The sequence below is a fragment of the Geospiza fortis genome, unplaced genomic scaffold (genome assembly GCF_000277835.1).
Source record: "Geospiza fortis unplaced genomic scaffold, GeoFor_1.0 scaffold125, whole genome shotgun sequence".
NCBI classification, from domain to species: domain Eukaryota; kingdom Metazoa; phylum Chordata; class Aves; order Passeriformes; family Thraupidae; genus Geospiza; species Geospiza fortis.
Window position 1 is genome coordinate 1,191,054 of NW_005054479.1, and position 16,107 is coordinate 1,207,160.

Below are 16,107 nucleotides of genomic sequence, written 5' to 3' on the forward strand. Positions count from 1 at the left end.
GCTACCTGATCTCATCTAGGTTCTCTTTCCCAGAAAGGGCTGGACCATTCAAGGTGCCTTCTGACCATGGCTGCTCTATGATTCTGTGATTTTAATAATTAATCTGCCCCAGTGCAACTCCTAGCCAGATCCACCCCCACTTGGGCTGATGTTTATGCAGCTGCTTTTGCTAGTTTTATGTTGCACTCAATAATAACACCCTGGACTAGCTCCCTTTTTACTGTGATCTGTGGACATTTACATGGATGTCTTGATGGGCAGATCTTTAAGAAATGTGCAGCTGACACAGAAAATTTGGACATTATCAGATTTAAATTTCTGTTAAAATCTAATTCTAAAGGGAAGCAAGAACACATTTTCACAGCAGATACCATCCCACACATAAGACCAAGGCAAAATACAATCATAAACACCAACATCTTTCATGTTTTGCTGAAAGCCTACTTCAAATTCTGAAATATCATTTTTATTTTGGTTCATTTATTTAAGCTGCTATGCTGAAATTTTTTTCAGGCAGTGTTAAATGCTAGTTTATAAATATACTTGCCTTGTTGTCTTTGCAGAAGTCCAGAGATGGTGATTGGCTGCCTGGACAGAGGCAGCTGTGGGGAAGGTGATGTAAATGGATACAGCTGAGGGGTTCTGAAATCAGAATTAGCCCATGATCCCCTTTGACTGCTCTGGGATCCAGATGATGATGGACAAGAACTATGTGGTAATCTCAGCACAGGGGTGGATCTGTTAATGAAATTAATTCATGCATGTGATTTGAGGCTACTTCTATAACAATACAAAAGATTTCAAAATTACTTCAATTTGTTGTCTATATATTTTTACTTACTGAATATTTTTACATATTTCAAAAAGCAGACTGACAAAACAATTTTAGAATCAGAGGTGGAAAAAAGTACTTTGTTACATGTATGTTAAATTTCTGCTAGGAAGATATATTTGGTTTAATGATTATAATGAACAAGAGTTTAATTTTTCTGGAACAATTTAAAGTTATTGATGTTAATAATTCTCGCAGCTTAAGGCATTTTCAATGTTTAAATGAAAAAAACAGAAACAGCTGTTGCAGGCTGCATGAAAAGTTCAGGTTATTCAGAGAACAGCCCTTGTGCAGATATTGTGCTTTCATCTCTGATTTTTTTAAGAATGACACAGCAGAGACACTGTTAGACTTCCTCATTATAAAATTACCCCTTTTTATAGGAGTACCATGACTGCAGATGTCAACAGCTACAGAAGCACAGATTATAACTGCACATTTTTGAAAAATGTGATTTCAAAATAAAACTTTTCCCCAAAACCAAACATTTATGTAGATGATAGCTAGGCTGCACAGTAACACTTCTTCAGATCTAGAATCTGAACATACAGATTATCAAAGGCCAGAGGGGACATTTCAATCTCTTGTAGGAGATGGTAACCTCTTGAAAAAGTATTGAATTACCTTGTAGATCCTGTTCCACTACTCTGACTTGGCTTTATTAGAGCTATCTGAGAAGTCCTGTAGGATACACTCCCTGTTGGAATCAGATTTTTGAAAACAAGACCATTGTGAATTACACACTTTACTTAAAAGATGACTTTGGAAACAAATATCAGTACTTTTATTGCATGATTTGGGACAAATTCATGATTGATTCATTCAAGAACTAAAAATGGTGCACAATTACAATAGTCAGTGAGAGAGCTCAGCTGTCACAAAAACATCATATTGCACCATCCCTGCGAATCTTGTTCCAGTTAAACACATGGTGGCTTCTTTCCCCTTCTTTCATTTATTAGACTATTATTAGACTATCAAGACAGCTGTGCTGAAGTGCTCCAGTTCTTCAGCTGATCTTTTTTTGCTCCATCCACCTCTGAGAAGGAAACTTTCCTTAGTGCACCATTAAATCATTGTTTCCACTTACCCTTACTTTTGCACATAAACTTTGATTCCCTCAGCCTTGTCCACTGCAAAACTTTATGTGAAAGTTCTGAAATCTGCTGAACACATAACTGTTCTACATAAAATTTTACTGTCTAATAAATATCTATTTATATTTAGACACAATTAAAAAAACAGTTAACCTCAGCTCTCTTTATCTTGTTATGCTTAAATTTATGGGCAACCATGTATTTAGGAAGGATCTGAGCACATAAATCAGACATAACATAGAAAAAGCAATTTTTCCTCCTCCATTGAAATTGCATTTGTCTTTGTTTCAGGACACACCATGTAAAAACACAAGAGTGCTAAAAGTTCTTTATGTGGCTGCAGATGGATTCTATGAAGTGCTGAAGCCAGGTGAAAGCTTCCTGAGCATAGACTGCTGTGGAAACACGCTGAATGTAAAACCAAAAATGGGAGAGACACACAGAGAGCAGGCCTGCAAAGCATCAGGAATTCTGGGAAAGTCCTCACAAATAAACAGTTCTCAAGAGACTGCACCAATTCCAGTAGGCTGTTACTCATGTCTTATTTACATCTGAGTGTTACCCAAGCTCAGGGTATGAAGGAATGAAAGCAAGTAGTGGCAGGTAAAATGTCTTATACCCTGTAACAGTGATAAGGTGAAAAAAATCACCTTTTTCAAGAAATTCTTGATCTTAACTACCTCACTTCTGTTATTAAGTATTTTTTAACTTCTATTTAGTTTCCCCCCTTTTCCTCATGTAATGTTTAATACGGCATTGTGGACAATGTTACTCTCTGTTAACCACAAATACACAAAATTATGAAGCTTAACAGAGGGTCAACAAGTATTCCTGTTCTGTTCAATCACACATACAGTTACAGTATTTTCTTTGCAACTGTTGTTTCAGCAAAAATTGGTTTGGTTACAAGTAATCATGTACTGAGCAGAGGAATTAAGTACTAGGAAAACATTTCATACTTCATGTTAACCATTTCTCAGCTGCTGGATTGAAGTCCATGTGGTAAATTCCTCACACCTCAACACAATTCAGATTTTTTTAGTAAATTGCTAATGTGTGGAATTTAATTTACTCATCCTCCTAATACAACAGAAATGTCATTCAGTTACAAAGTTTACTTTTACTCACCCATACGTCCATCCTGTGGTGGAGTTATTACTGATAATCTTGTTGGACCAGGTGGTGTCTCCAGCTAAATGAACAGCAAGTCATTAACCACAGTGTAATAAGCATATGAATTATAAAGACATTTTAAGCAATAGTGTTATATTTTTAAGGTCTACAGAGCCTGCAGATTTCCAGAACTCTCTGCTGTCAGTTTTGTTCATAGCACTAAAATGCAAAACCTAAGAATTAAGTTACTATTTTTAAAGATCTATGGGCAGGTGGGAAATACATGTATTTTAGCTTTATTATATAACCTATCACATTCAGATAAGAAGTGTTATCAGACACTCTCACTGTTTTCTGTACTGACATCCCATTTGCAAGCTAGCAGCTGTTCCTGGATGTTACCTCTCCTAACCAGGATACCAACACCATGAAAAGCTCCTGCCTTCATTCTCATGTTAGCAGTATCACTCAAAACCTGCAATTCCCTACTCAAGTATCAGAGTACTCAGGTATCTAAATACCTGGCTTTCAGACCACTGACATTTTTGTAATATTGGGATTTTAAGAATTTGCCATTTACTTTGGCATCACAAGTTTAAAAGCCAGTACACGGCATGTAGAGAATATAATTCCAGAAATTAATGTTGTGATTTATTTGCTTTTGGTTTCTTTTGGGGAGCATCTGATTTCTATCCTGCATCAAGCATATCTGAAATCATCATGCACATCAGAATGGTTTTGAATGGGATGGGGGATGAATCCTATTTTTTGCAGCATTAACAGATTAAGAGAAATCAAAAGGATATATGTGTGTAACTATACATAAACAAGTTTTTAAAAAAACCCACTTACTCTCCTCATTGGTGAAGGTAGAGGATCAATTTCCATTGCCTCCATCCTTGCAAGAAAGGTCAAAGTATGACATTGTAATAAAAATAACATTTTCATTAAAAAGACTGAAATCATGTTAGATTCTAATGTTTAATTTGACTAGTAATGGAAAAGCATAATACATAATGCATAAGACACAAAAGTATTTAGGACTTATTCCAAAACTCACTAGCAGTAAGAAAAATCTATTCACCGATTCTGAGCTTTGGTTAAGACATTTACAGAGTAAGTTATTTTATGATTAGCATTGTTATTCTTCTATTTGTCTGAATAAATATGCATATTTATGTATTTTTCATTTGTATCCACAACAAGGGCACTCTGAATCTCTGGGTTTTTTTGTAGAAAAGGAAGTCACAATCAAAGGTATAGAAATATTTTAGCTTGAGCAAGCTGTATATTCAATTTACTTAAATGAGCCTTACTGGAGTGGCTCATCCCATCCATCCTTTGACCACTACAGTGTACATATAGATGTCTGTACAATAAATTTAGTTTTTCTCTATGGCAAATGGAGAGTGTCTCACTAATCTATCTATCTATGCATTCATCTATCTAGCTATTCATCCAGAAGTTCTTTGGAATAAGGTGCATCATGCCTTAGATCTCTTTCCAGTAACCACCGTCCATACAACTGTAATGTACACTTGAATAGATAAGACTTTCCTCAGTTCATTCATATTTGAACAGTTTGCAAAAACAAATCACACAAAAAAATCAAAAAATACTTTAAATTCACTACAAAAAGGTTACTTTCTGTGTAAAATATTAGTTAAGGTTTTCATTGAAAATGAACAAGTTTGTACCCACGTTTCAGAAGTGGAAGGACGACTCGAATGAAGAGAATATGAAGAATAAACATTCTGTTTTCTTGAAGGAACTGAAGTCATTAAGAAATTTATTATTAGAACACAGCTATGTCCAGTGACAGGTATTCCATAGTTAATATTGTAAACCAACACTTCTTACTGGAAGGATTTCTGCTCATACTGGAAAATGGCAGTGGTGTAGTGTTTTCAGGAGGTTTCATACTAAAGGGGAAAAAAGAAACAACAGATATAAACTGAAGGCTGGTTTGATTAGTTAACATGCCTAACTGGTCAATAAAGTAAAAAATCAAAGCATTTATCCATCAGTAGCAGGTTTTAACATGACACTATTTGCCATGAAGCAAAGAATTTATTTGGTAAATCTATGAACTTGATCTTTACATCATAATACTTGCAGTGCTCATTATATACTCAACAATATCAAATTTAGCACAATATTATGGCAGAGTACTTTAGAGGACAACAGATGTTAAAATAGAACTATTAATTATGGCTAAGCACAAGTTCATTTCACGAAATTATACATTTACCAAACGTTAAGAAATCTAGTTATCAAATGAAATGTTGGCATTTTCATGCTATTCAACAGTAATTTCACACAACTGGTACCTTTGGCAAGAATCATAAACAGGAGGAATATGTTTACTAGGCAAGCAAAAAGAGGCCCTAGGACACTTCTCTCTAGGTAGAACTCAAAAAAATATCTAAAATTCAATAAGAACTCTGTAATTGATATAACCAAGATGCTATTAATTTGAGATGAAGACTAGAAAATGGAGGCATAAAATGAATAAAAATATATAAATTGCAATAATCCACCACATACAGTTTCCTTTATACTGGGTTTTTTTTCTGTTACATTACACCAAGCAGCCTGAGAGAGCAAAATACAGAATTATGTGCATTTAAGAGTCAAGGGAAAGTCTGTACTAAAAAAAAAACACAGAAAAGGAATAAAGATCAATTAAAGATCAAATCTGTGCAACTAAGATGCTGGTTTCATGAACTGGCTTATTAAGGAGATTTAAATAACAATTTAGCTTTATGTTAGAAATAAGTAAGATGAAAATATGAAGGTATATCAGTCATTGAGCAGAGGGATAAGGATGAGTGACCTCCTGGCTACCACTTTGAAACATTTGAGAAAAGAGAGTAATTCAAGATGAGAGAAGAATTTAATTTTTACTAGAAACAATGAGAAGCATGCTACAAAACTCTGGTAACTTTATAAATGGGCTAAGACACCAGGAAAGGCATCATAGCATTTTCCAGGCTGATGCTATAAAGTCCATTGCAAAATACACAAACATGGTTATGTAACTGCAAATAAAAAGTTAAAACTGAATATCTATATGACAGACTTTATTAAAAATTTATTTTTACAGTTAATTACAGAGTTGTATTGTAAAATAAAAGGATTCCTTCCTGACAGGATAGATTATTGTGAATAAAACTAATCTGATGTCAAAAATCCCTATACATTTATTTCTGTAAAAACACACAAGGAAGGCAAACAAAGCATGAATTTTTATTCTTTTATAAATTAAAATTACTGTTGTCTGATTACATTTACTTTTTCTACATTAAACTTCTTACCATTGTAACTGTTGAATTTGTTGCGTTACTTTCTTGAGAGACTCTTCCAGCTTTGCTATCTGTGAGATAATCAGAGATTTAAACAAAGTCTGTTTGTGTGATATACAGCTTCATTTTCATCCAGCTAGTATTCAAAAGTGTTGAAAGGCTGCTTTCTATTGGTTTTAACATTAAGACATCACTGCAATTCCAGATTTATTGGAGCTGTTATGGCTGTGTTATGGACCCATTAAACAGTCAGTCTGGAAGAGATATGCTTCTTTTTGGCAGTTAAAGACTTTGTTTGATTACCTTTTCTTAAGTATGCTGGTAATACTGGATAAATGAATACTAGGAAAAGTGCTTAAAACCAGTTTTCTTTTGCTTCCTATTTTTCATATCTGATATAAAAGCTTTGTTATGATTAATACAGAGTTATCTGAAAAAGCTACCAATAAATGTACAAAACACATTGTTCCCATATTTCTCATTTCAGATTCAAAATGTATTCAGCTCACTTCAGTATCTATTTGTAGTAAGCCTAAGTGAAAAGTTTCTTCTACTCCGTTAAGAGACACAACCAGAAATATCTCCATTTAAAATGTTATGAGCTGGCAAAATGGAAGAATATTAAGGTCAACAAGACTAGGTCAGCTCCCTAGTATGTGCATTTTTTACAGTCTTTCATTATGTGAACATATATTATATTTTATGAAGGATGTAAAAATATACTGAATAGCCTCAATACTGCATCTATGTTTTATCCCTAATTTCCATTAGGTGACCTTAATCCTTCACCCTGTTCATGTTTTGATTTGAAAGCAAATTATGACTTTGCTTGTTAATTTTTCATGCTTCTCAAACTATTATTTGAATCCTTTAATAAAATTACCTGATTTATAAAATGATACTGTTTGTGGGAGATACTATGCTCTTTTTGCAGATGAAAACCTCTGCAAAACAGATTAAAGAAAAAATGTAATTTATGTAAGATCTGGTTTTTGGTATTCTGGTTTTTTACTTCTTTCCTAATGAGAGCTAGGTTTGATGAAGAAAGGAACCAGTCAGGAAGAATGTACTTTACCCTGTTGTTCTGTAGGACTGGGTAATTTTAAGACCAAAGTACCTTAAAGAACATGAGTAACTCTCTGATTTTCAGTATTTTGGGATCCTAGCATAGCAGGACAACTAGACCTGCCAGGAACACGGACAGCAAGTGGCCACCACCACCTGCACCCTAATACCTGCACAACCCACAGAAATAAGAAAGCAGTTTAATGAAGACCATGAGACCTTGTTGGTTGACAGTAATAAGGATGACAAACTAGAAATAAGGAAAGGGACCTGCAACAAGACTGCCAAGCATGAGCAGCTGGAACGGTGTTTAATACAACCGGCCTCTCCTGACCCTGATCCAACGCAAGCAGTTTTAACATACTAACAATACACAGAATGGGAGAAATAACAACAAACCCACCCAAAACAGTGTGCCATTGAAGCAGCAACCAATATATTTTCAACTGTTTTGGTACTGTCACCTGGACAACTTCCTTAGGTCAAGCAGCACCCCTGAATACTTCACAAACACTGCTGAGTGAATGTCTCAAGAGTAAACTTAAAAAATTACCATTACAAAGTATCAAAACTCTCCACAGATTCTTTGGAGATAACATCTCAATTTATGCTGAATTCTATTAAGATATTTGTTTTACTTTGTCTACAGGTTTCAGTTTTACCATCTGGAGTTGGTACAACGGATTAGAAGAGGGATGAAATCAGGATTACACCCTGGCCTGGCTTTGAAAGCAGAAGAACAGGACCCTAAAAGACCTACACACATTACACTACGAGTGATCCCAAAATGCATTCATGGAGAAGAAGGAAGAATGGGCCACAGAGTACTTAATTTTCCAAGCTTTCTATCTATGGCAATCATACCAGAAACTCTCCTCACACATGAAATGGCAGCTGGGCAGCTACATTATCTTCTTCTGTCATTTCATACATGGGGCACCCACTTATAGGTCAAGTCACCAATACTGCTAAGTAGCTTTAAGCAGCATCCCATGTCCTTAGAAATAAAAGAAAAATCCAACAATCTAATCAAATATTTAGAAGTAGCTGAAAAATGAAAAAGGAATCTGCCTTCCAACCTACAAAGGAAGAAGCACAGTCACAAATGCAGTACCTGCTCTCCACAGAGTAATTAATTCTGTCTTTCACACTCAGCTATCCCAAATTCAGGGTATTAGCCCTTAGTGTTGTTCCCCATTGCTCAAGCTTCTCATTTATTTTGTCAGCCCTTCTTTTCATCTGGGCTTATCTTCTAGGACCCCTCTCCCCACCTCTTCCACATTCCCCTCCATACAGTGAACTGGTTTCTTCCCTCCCTGTCCTTTGATTCTCCATTTAATCTTAACCACCTTACAACCAGAATATTTTATTAGAAACAGTAACCAGAATTAATAGTCCTCACAGACTTTAAACAATTAAAAATAGGTATTTATAAAGACAGTAATGAGTCAATCCTGATAAATTATTCTAAGAATTCCCATAATAGATTACTATCATTTCTAAAAATAACCCAAAGTAACAAGGCAAACATAAACAAAACCCTAGAAAATTGCAATTAGAGTTACCTTTTGTTTGTGGTATTTTAATAAACGCTTATGAAATCTTTCTTGAAATTCTGAAACCTAAAAATAAATACAGTTATATCAAGCTTCGCATAATTACATTTATGCACCTCAGCAAAGAAGTGATGGAAAATAACTACTTCACAGTATTCAAAGTTTTCTGTCTTTTATAGGCAGTTAACACATATTTTTTAAATCTTCTTCAAAAAAAATCCCAAACTATTCTAAGTTATTATCACTGATAGAAAAAGTCTTATGAAGTGAAGTTAATTTAATCCAATATGACCTACAGTAGAGCTGGTAGATTTATTTCACTGAAGTTATATTTTAACACTAAGTTCAATAAAAAGGTAAAGACATTAGAAAGCCAGTTTAGCTGCAGTGTTTCTTATTCATCAGTGCTAAGCAAACACATAAAATTAATGGCAACATAAAAAGTAATCTGTCTTACTGGCAATTATAATATGCCTTGTAAAAATACCCTGTTAATTAAAAAATAATTGTCAGACACACTGTCTGGTGATGTGTAAGCACTTCTTGTGTCCACATGAGGATCATAAACCATGACAAGTTAAAAGTAAAAATGACAAGGTAGGCAAGACAAGAGCTTGAGGAACAAATTACCACAGGCAGTAACTTCTAATAAATCTTCCTTATCACATGTAAGAAAACTGCCAGAAAATCTGTAGGAATTGAGACACCCAAGAAGAAACACTCTGAGAGTATAAACCCACAGAAGACTATCCAAATTAAATGGTTAATTTTATTCCCTGGGGAAGGACCTGGGAGGTTCCCACTAAATACTCAGCAAAGGATCAGTGTGTCTTTGGAAGAACTGATGGAAGAAATGTTCACTTAGAAAACGATGGCTCTGAGATGTCTCCCTAACTCAGAAATGAGTTACTGGGTCTGGGAGAAACCTGAATTTGTCAGTTTAGTGTTCAGTACCACTCAAAAAGTAAATCAGATCTTACCAGTAGTTTAAAATTGAATTGGGGACATCATCATTCCCCTTTAAAAAATGTATGTTCCTATATCCTGAGTCTGCTTAACATCTCAGAAGGGACAGAGTAGGTCTGAAAACAGTTCAGATTAATCAGAGGTATGCAAGAACTTCAGTAAAAGAATGACCACATAGAATATGAATCTTCACGGCTGAAAAAAAGACAGTTGAAGAAGGGCTGCATCAGCAGTCTAAAACTAATGATTAGCACAGACATAGTGCATGAGAATGGATATTTTTTCCTCCAGAATCAAATTCAAGAGTAAGAAATGAAACTAACAGGTTAAAAGCTGAAAAATGAAATAATCATTGTGCAGTGAACAACCTGTGAACCTCCCTTCCACAATATGTGACAGATGCTAAAATTCAGGAAACCACCTGACAATTATGTGGGGAAAAATATCCACCAAAGCTTCTGAATGCAGAAGACCAATCCCACTTTGAGAAATCTCTGACACAAGTTGCTGAAAGCTGGGAGGCTCTTCTGAAGATGTATCACTACATCCAGCCTTGCTCTCATCCTTTCCTAGCACCCACCAAAGTGACAAGATATTAGATTAGATAAGAGATTAGAGAAATTGCTCTTACATCTTTTGATACTGGGACAAGTTCTGAACATACCTCAATGCCTTCACTACACTTCAATATGTTCCCAACGGGTTATCTCGGGCTACAGAAAACCCACCTCAGCCAGGAGAGATTGAGCCCCTTTTTCCTTCCTTTGGCACACTATGGAAGTTTGTATTCCCATGTGATTGGAGGTGTGCAGGTTCCCTGCATTTGTTCAGTTTATACAGCAATTCCTGATCCTGCTGTTAAAAAGTGGGTTTGGAAGGACAGAGGAAGAGTTCACATTTACCTCGTGTACCTTCTGCATCTGAGGAGGAGCCCTGCTCAGGAAAGGGGCCAAGGTCAGCTTTGGAAAAGTCTGTGAAGCCTGGGGTAGAGCAAATATGAATCCATGACCACTGTTGGAGGACACAGGTGATATCCCTTGGCTTCTTGTTCTGCTGGATCAGGAAGCTCACTCAAAGGTCAGCAAGTCCCAGCCTAAGGAGATGAGAACAGCCAATGAAGGCTGCAGCCAGGCCCAGGGACAGTGTACTGCTGGAGTGGCTGAAACTGCTGCTGAAATGCACAGGGAGAGGGATAAGGACACAGAGTCCCAAAGACAAGCTGAAGAGATGCAGAAAATGAGGAGGAAAAGGGAGTTCGTATGCACTCATTTAACCCAGACAGCTACTGAAGTTCTTGACTAGAAACTAAGCCTGACAAAAGGAATCCTATCTGGAATTCACAGAAAGTATGGGGAAAATGACCTTGGAATCATTTACTGCATCTACCTGGGAAAAAAAAAGAGTTGTGTTTTGATTAAAAAAAATAAATTAGAAAGACGAGAGAGCACAGTCAGTTCAGGACTGTATCCAGCTCAGATTTTCACTGTGTAACTTTTTATTGCTGTAATTAAGGCACACTATCTGGGCACGTTTAAGCCTGTGGAAGATCTAATTTTTCACTGCATAGCATTGAAAGTGATTTTACACCATTAAAATAACCAGACTAGTGGTCCTTAGAGAGAGTTTGAAAACATAAGCAGTGACCATAATGAATAATTTATGTCTCCTTAAGAACTCAGAAACTGTGGAATTAAGGAAGTAAAGATGGTAATGGCCATTCATTTTCAAGCATTCACTCATTCACTTTTCCCATTCACATAAAAATCAGTAGGGGTTGCTGATTATTTTATAGAGTAAAAAAATTTAAAGGCAGATTCACCTGTGATATTTCTTTTGAATATTTCTTGCTTAACACATCTATTGGCTTGAACAGTGATTGAATATCAGGACTTGTCTATGAAGAAATGAAAATATACCAAGGTTAGCATTTTTATTAGCAAGTCATATTAAATAAATTCTTTTGTAAAGTGTTTCTTAAATTGATTGATGAATATAAATAAAAAAAAATTGACAGATTAGAGAAGGATAATGCAGAAATTGAAAATAAGCCTAGTTTTCTTTAATGGCCTTATCAACCATCTGGAAAGCATTGGGATTTTGTTAAATGTATTACCCACATATATACTTATAGTGATTAAGAGAGTACCAGGGTGCAGAGGACATTCAAGGAGGGTGCTGTGGCCCTTGGAACAGGTATTGCATTCACACCAACAGCCACGTTTCTGGCAGCCCCTTTCCAGGCTTTTTGGTTCTCACCATTCCCAGCCACATGAGATGCATCCTACAATCAGTTTTGTTTCAAAGTCCTTTTTCAGAATAATTCCAATGCTGACTGGGATCCCTTTGTCTCTCCCTGCCCATTGGGCAGCAGAATATTATCCCAGAATAAGGAAAGAGCCTTAATGTAACTGTTGAATTTTTAAAATATTTTATGACTTGTGTCTTTTAATCAGAGCTGTGCATGCTTTAGGAAAAGTGCTCTTCCTGGCTTTCCCCAGCTACTAATTCTTGCAGAACTCACAGAAGGTAAGTAATTGTATTTGAGACTTCCTCTGCAATTTTGAATTTGGTTGACATCAGCTAAAGATTCAAAAATTTCCAACTGACAGATGGAGAAACGCAGACAGACAGCACAGTTAATCTACCTATGGTATTTCAGTAAAGAAAATAAAAGCAATACAATAATATTCCATCTTGAAAACTTAAGATATTAATAAAAATATATTCAGCTTCTTTAAATGACATGCATTCATAGGAACCAAGCTCTTGCAATGTATTTAGGGTTCTATCAAAGCAATGATCTTGGTTTAAGTACCTATCAGATTTGAAAAAAATAAAACCCAACCAGCTTCATACTGATATAAAAACTCTTTCAAATAAAGATTTGTGTAACACTGTTTATATTTTATCTGCTGCATGGAGGAGTAGCAGATGCTCCTTTGATATTCTGAAATACTGAACAGCCAGAATCTGATTTATTGTAACACTTAACCATCCTCTGAGGAAAAGCAAGTGGGGATCATGAGACACAGAAGGAAGACATAAAGGCGACAAGAATGCATTACTGTAAAGATGAGAATATTTAATGTGTACATGTTGATTACCCCAACATACAATTTAATTAGGACCTCTAACACATTTATAGCACCTCCTCTCATTGGGAATTCTTCCATAGCATCAAGCTCATAAAGCTCACCAGGTATATTTCCACTCAGGTTCCTGAATTATAGAGCCATGACTGTTTTATATGCATCTTTAATTATCATTCCAATCATTTTATCTGTTCTTAATCAAGGATAAGCAATCATCATTAATGTCTTTTTTAAAGAATATGGTAATTTGCTTCCTTCCAGCCCTCCAGAGCAGTGGCAGGTTCTAATGAAACATCTAATATTTTTGTTAGTAACCCAATCATTGCATTTTTAAATTCCTTCTGTGCTTTTGAAGTAAATTATCAAGTTCTGCTGAAATGGTGCAATTTAAGACTGATGTAACTTAAAAATTAACATTGTTTGGAGCAAGGTATTGAACAAGATGACCTCCAGAGGTCCTCAACAACTTAAATGATTCTTTGGCTGAAATTATTAACAATGTTTGCAGCATGAATACGTTGATATTGAAAGCATATTAAAATATGCCCTTGAGAATTTTTATGAAGGGCTTTCTGATTTCTTTCATATTTGATTACTGTGTGCATTGTTCCTTTGTATTATAATTGCATTTTGTTGTTTAGTTGCAATTTTTTTTAGTAGCATTGTCTTCTTCGATGTGCAAGACTCCTAGGAAGCCTTCATGATTAGCTGTATTGAATTTTATTGAATGTTTTTAGTGTTTCTCTTTTATCCTTATAAGGCATTGGCTCTTAGGTAGGCATCAGTCTACAAAAATATAAATGTTTTCACAACCTATTTATGAAATCAGCTAAAGAGAAGATTGCTCCTGGGAGAAATGCAAAATTAAAGATTCCTAATGATTAACCAAGAAAGGGAATTAAAAGCTCTTAATTCTCCAGTGAGCAACAAAAATTCCCAACAATATTTCAAACCCTTTCTTAATCAGACAGCCACAAGGAAAATAGTTAAGCTTAAGAGAAAACAGGGAAAAAACCTAATCCACTTCAAAACACTGCTGAGCTATCAGGCAGGCTTTCAGTCCATTACAAGAAATAATTCATTACAGCTCATTTTCTGTGATGTACAAATGCCAAAATCAATAAACATTTTTCCACATTTTGAAAGTAGTCACTGATGTTACACAGTAACCAGCCATATTTCTTGAGTTTAGAATTATTTACAGTCTAGCAGTACCTGAAAACCAAAGTTTCCATAGGCTTTAATTTACAGGAATATTAACAACAAAAAATAGAGCTGTCTAGTGCCTAAGTGTCTTAGTTTAGCAACCTATTACCAGTAAATATTCATGTCACAGTTGGCAAAAACAAAAAAGGAAGCATTTTTTAATGCAAATATTTTAGCTGTTAAGCAAAGCACAGATTAATGTAATGCAACAAAACTAAACCTTGATTTACCTCTTTTGAAAGGACTAAGGTACGACAAGCCCTCCTACAGACCAGACATTCACCTTTTTTGCCTGTAAGGTAAAGACACATTTAAAATATAGATAAAACTGAATATATATTGAATACATTGTACATATAATGTGATGCCTAAACCTCTGGAGCTTGTGGAAGAAATCTGCAGGTTACACAAGAAATATGAATAAACATGAATAAAGAATTTCATTCTATAACCATTGCACTGAATTGTGCAGGAAAAATGTGTGTGAATGTCATCAGGTCTTACTCCTGTAAATAAGTATTCATGTAAATGATTTTATGAATATCATTAGTGTCACAGAATGCAGGTGACTTTTAGTTCCCTTGATTTAAATAGGACTGCTTGCCTGGTTTAATTAAATGTATGCCTAAGTGCACTAATGACTTACAGTCAATCTGATATATGGCGTTTTAGACTGGGGCACAGTTGGGTTGTCCCAACAAAATATATGAAATCCAAATGTCAAGAAATTAGTAATTTTGCCTTTTGAATTCCTCCAGTGAGAAAACAATAAAATCACTTTTAAAAACTTTATGACTTTTAAGCTCTTTATCTGCAAACATATTAGAAAATATCTATAGCAAATGCACATTATTTCAATATTTATGATTTATAATTCTACTAGCTACTGCCGTTCTGAAGATTCTAAGGATCTGTGTTTATAAACATCTTTAACTACATTTTAAGTCTCATTACTACTGAATTCACAGCAAAAAGATATATAATCCCTCATGTATTCTTCTGCTAAACAAAATTAAAAGCAGAGAGGAAAGATGCTGTTCATGTTCTAGGGGCCTGCAAGCTGCATGTTATGATCCTCTATCCTCAATAGCACCCCGTGAAAACATCTAGTCAAAAGCTTTTAGTTCTGGAATAGATTGATCATTTCTTCTGTTTGCCCTTACAAAAACCAAGCATCACATGAGTCCCACAATATGACTCTGGAATTGTACATAACACAAGAGCTTCAAAACATCACCTCCAATCTTCCCACATGCTGCTGAACGTATTCAGGAACAATACTGAGCCTCAAAACTTATTAAAACTACTTCCAAAACCTACCCTAAACAAATCCTCCGTTTTTTCAATTGCTCTTTCACTAAGAAAAAAACGTTGTTTTTCCAAAATTTTCCAGAACAAAAAGGCATCTATTTGTGGGGTGTTTTTTCTACAAAATCATGGATCATAAGCATCCAGAATCCAGTTTTGTTAAAGCCTCCATCGCGTGTGCCCAAGGCTTGCTCTCAAAGTCACATCCACCTGGAGGTGGACACAGTTTTACTGTTCAAAGCGAATCAACAGCAAGGCTTGGAAAGGCTTATCAGTAGCATTCTTAAAAGTGCTCAGGGTTTTCTTTTTTTCCACAGCGGGTGAGAAATAGCAGTGTTTGAGGTGGATGCGTGCACGGCAGCACAGCCCGCCCCGCCGGGCGCGCCCCAGCAGCCATTATTACCTTTCTGCAGGCAAACCTCACAGAAAACGTGGCCGCAGCTGGTGAGGCAGAACCGCGGCGTGGGGGTGCGGGGTTCGCACATGCAGGAGTTGCAGAAGATGGGCACGGCCATGGGGCAGCGGGGCAGGACGGCCCGGCGGCAGCCCGGGGCTGGGGCAGAGCCG

The 16,107-nt window shown here is 35.8% G+C and overlaps 1 protein-coding gene across 1 annotated transcript; it reads right to left on the reverse strand.

Moving 5' to 3' along the window:
- Nucleotides 1–509: 509 nt before the first annotated feature.
- On the reverse strand, nucleotides 510–16,055 carry RNF212 (ring finger protein 212). The gene is made up of 11 exons (XM_031063062.1): nucleotides 15,944–16,055; nucleotides 14,463–14,524; nucleotides 11,754–11,828; nucleotides 8,978–9,034; nucleotides 6,360–6,418; nucleotides 4,903–4,964; nucleotides 4,744–4,813; nucleotides 3,895–3,940; nucleotides 3,058–3,121; nucleotides 1,457–1,529; nucleotides 510–738 (listed from the first exon to the last, which is right to left on the reverse strand). The coding sequence occupies exons 1-11, from the start codon at nucleotides 16,053–16,055 to the stop codon at nucleotides 510–512; spliced, it is 909 nt and encodes a 302-aa protein (XP_030918922.1).
- Nucleotides 16,056–16,107: the final 52 nt, after the last annotated feature.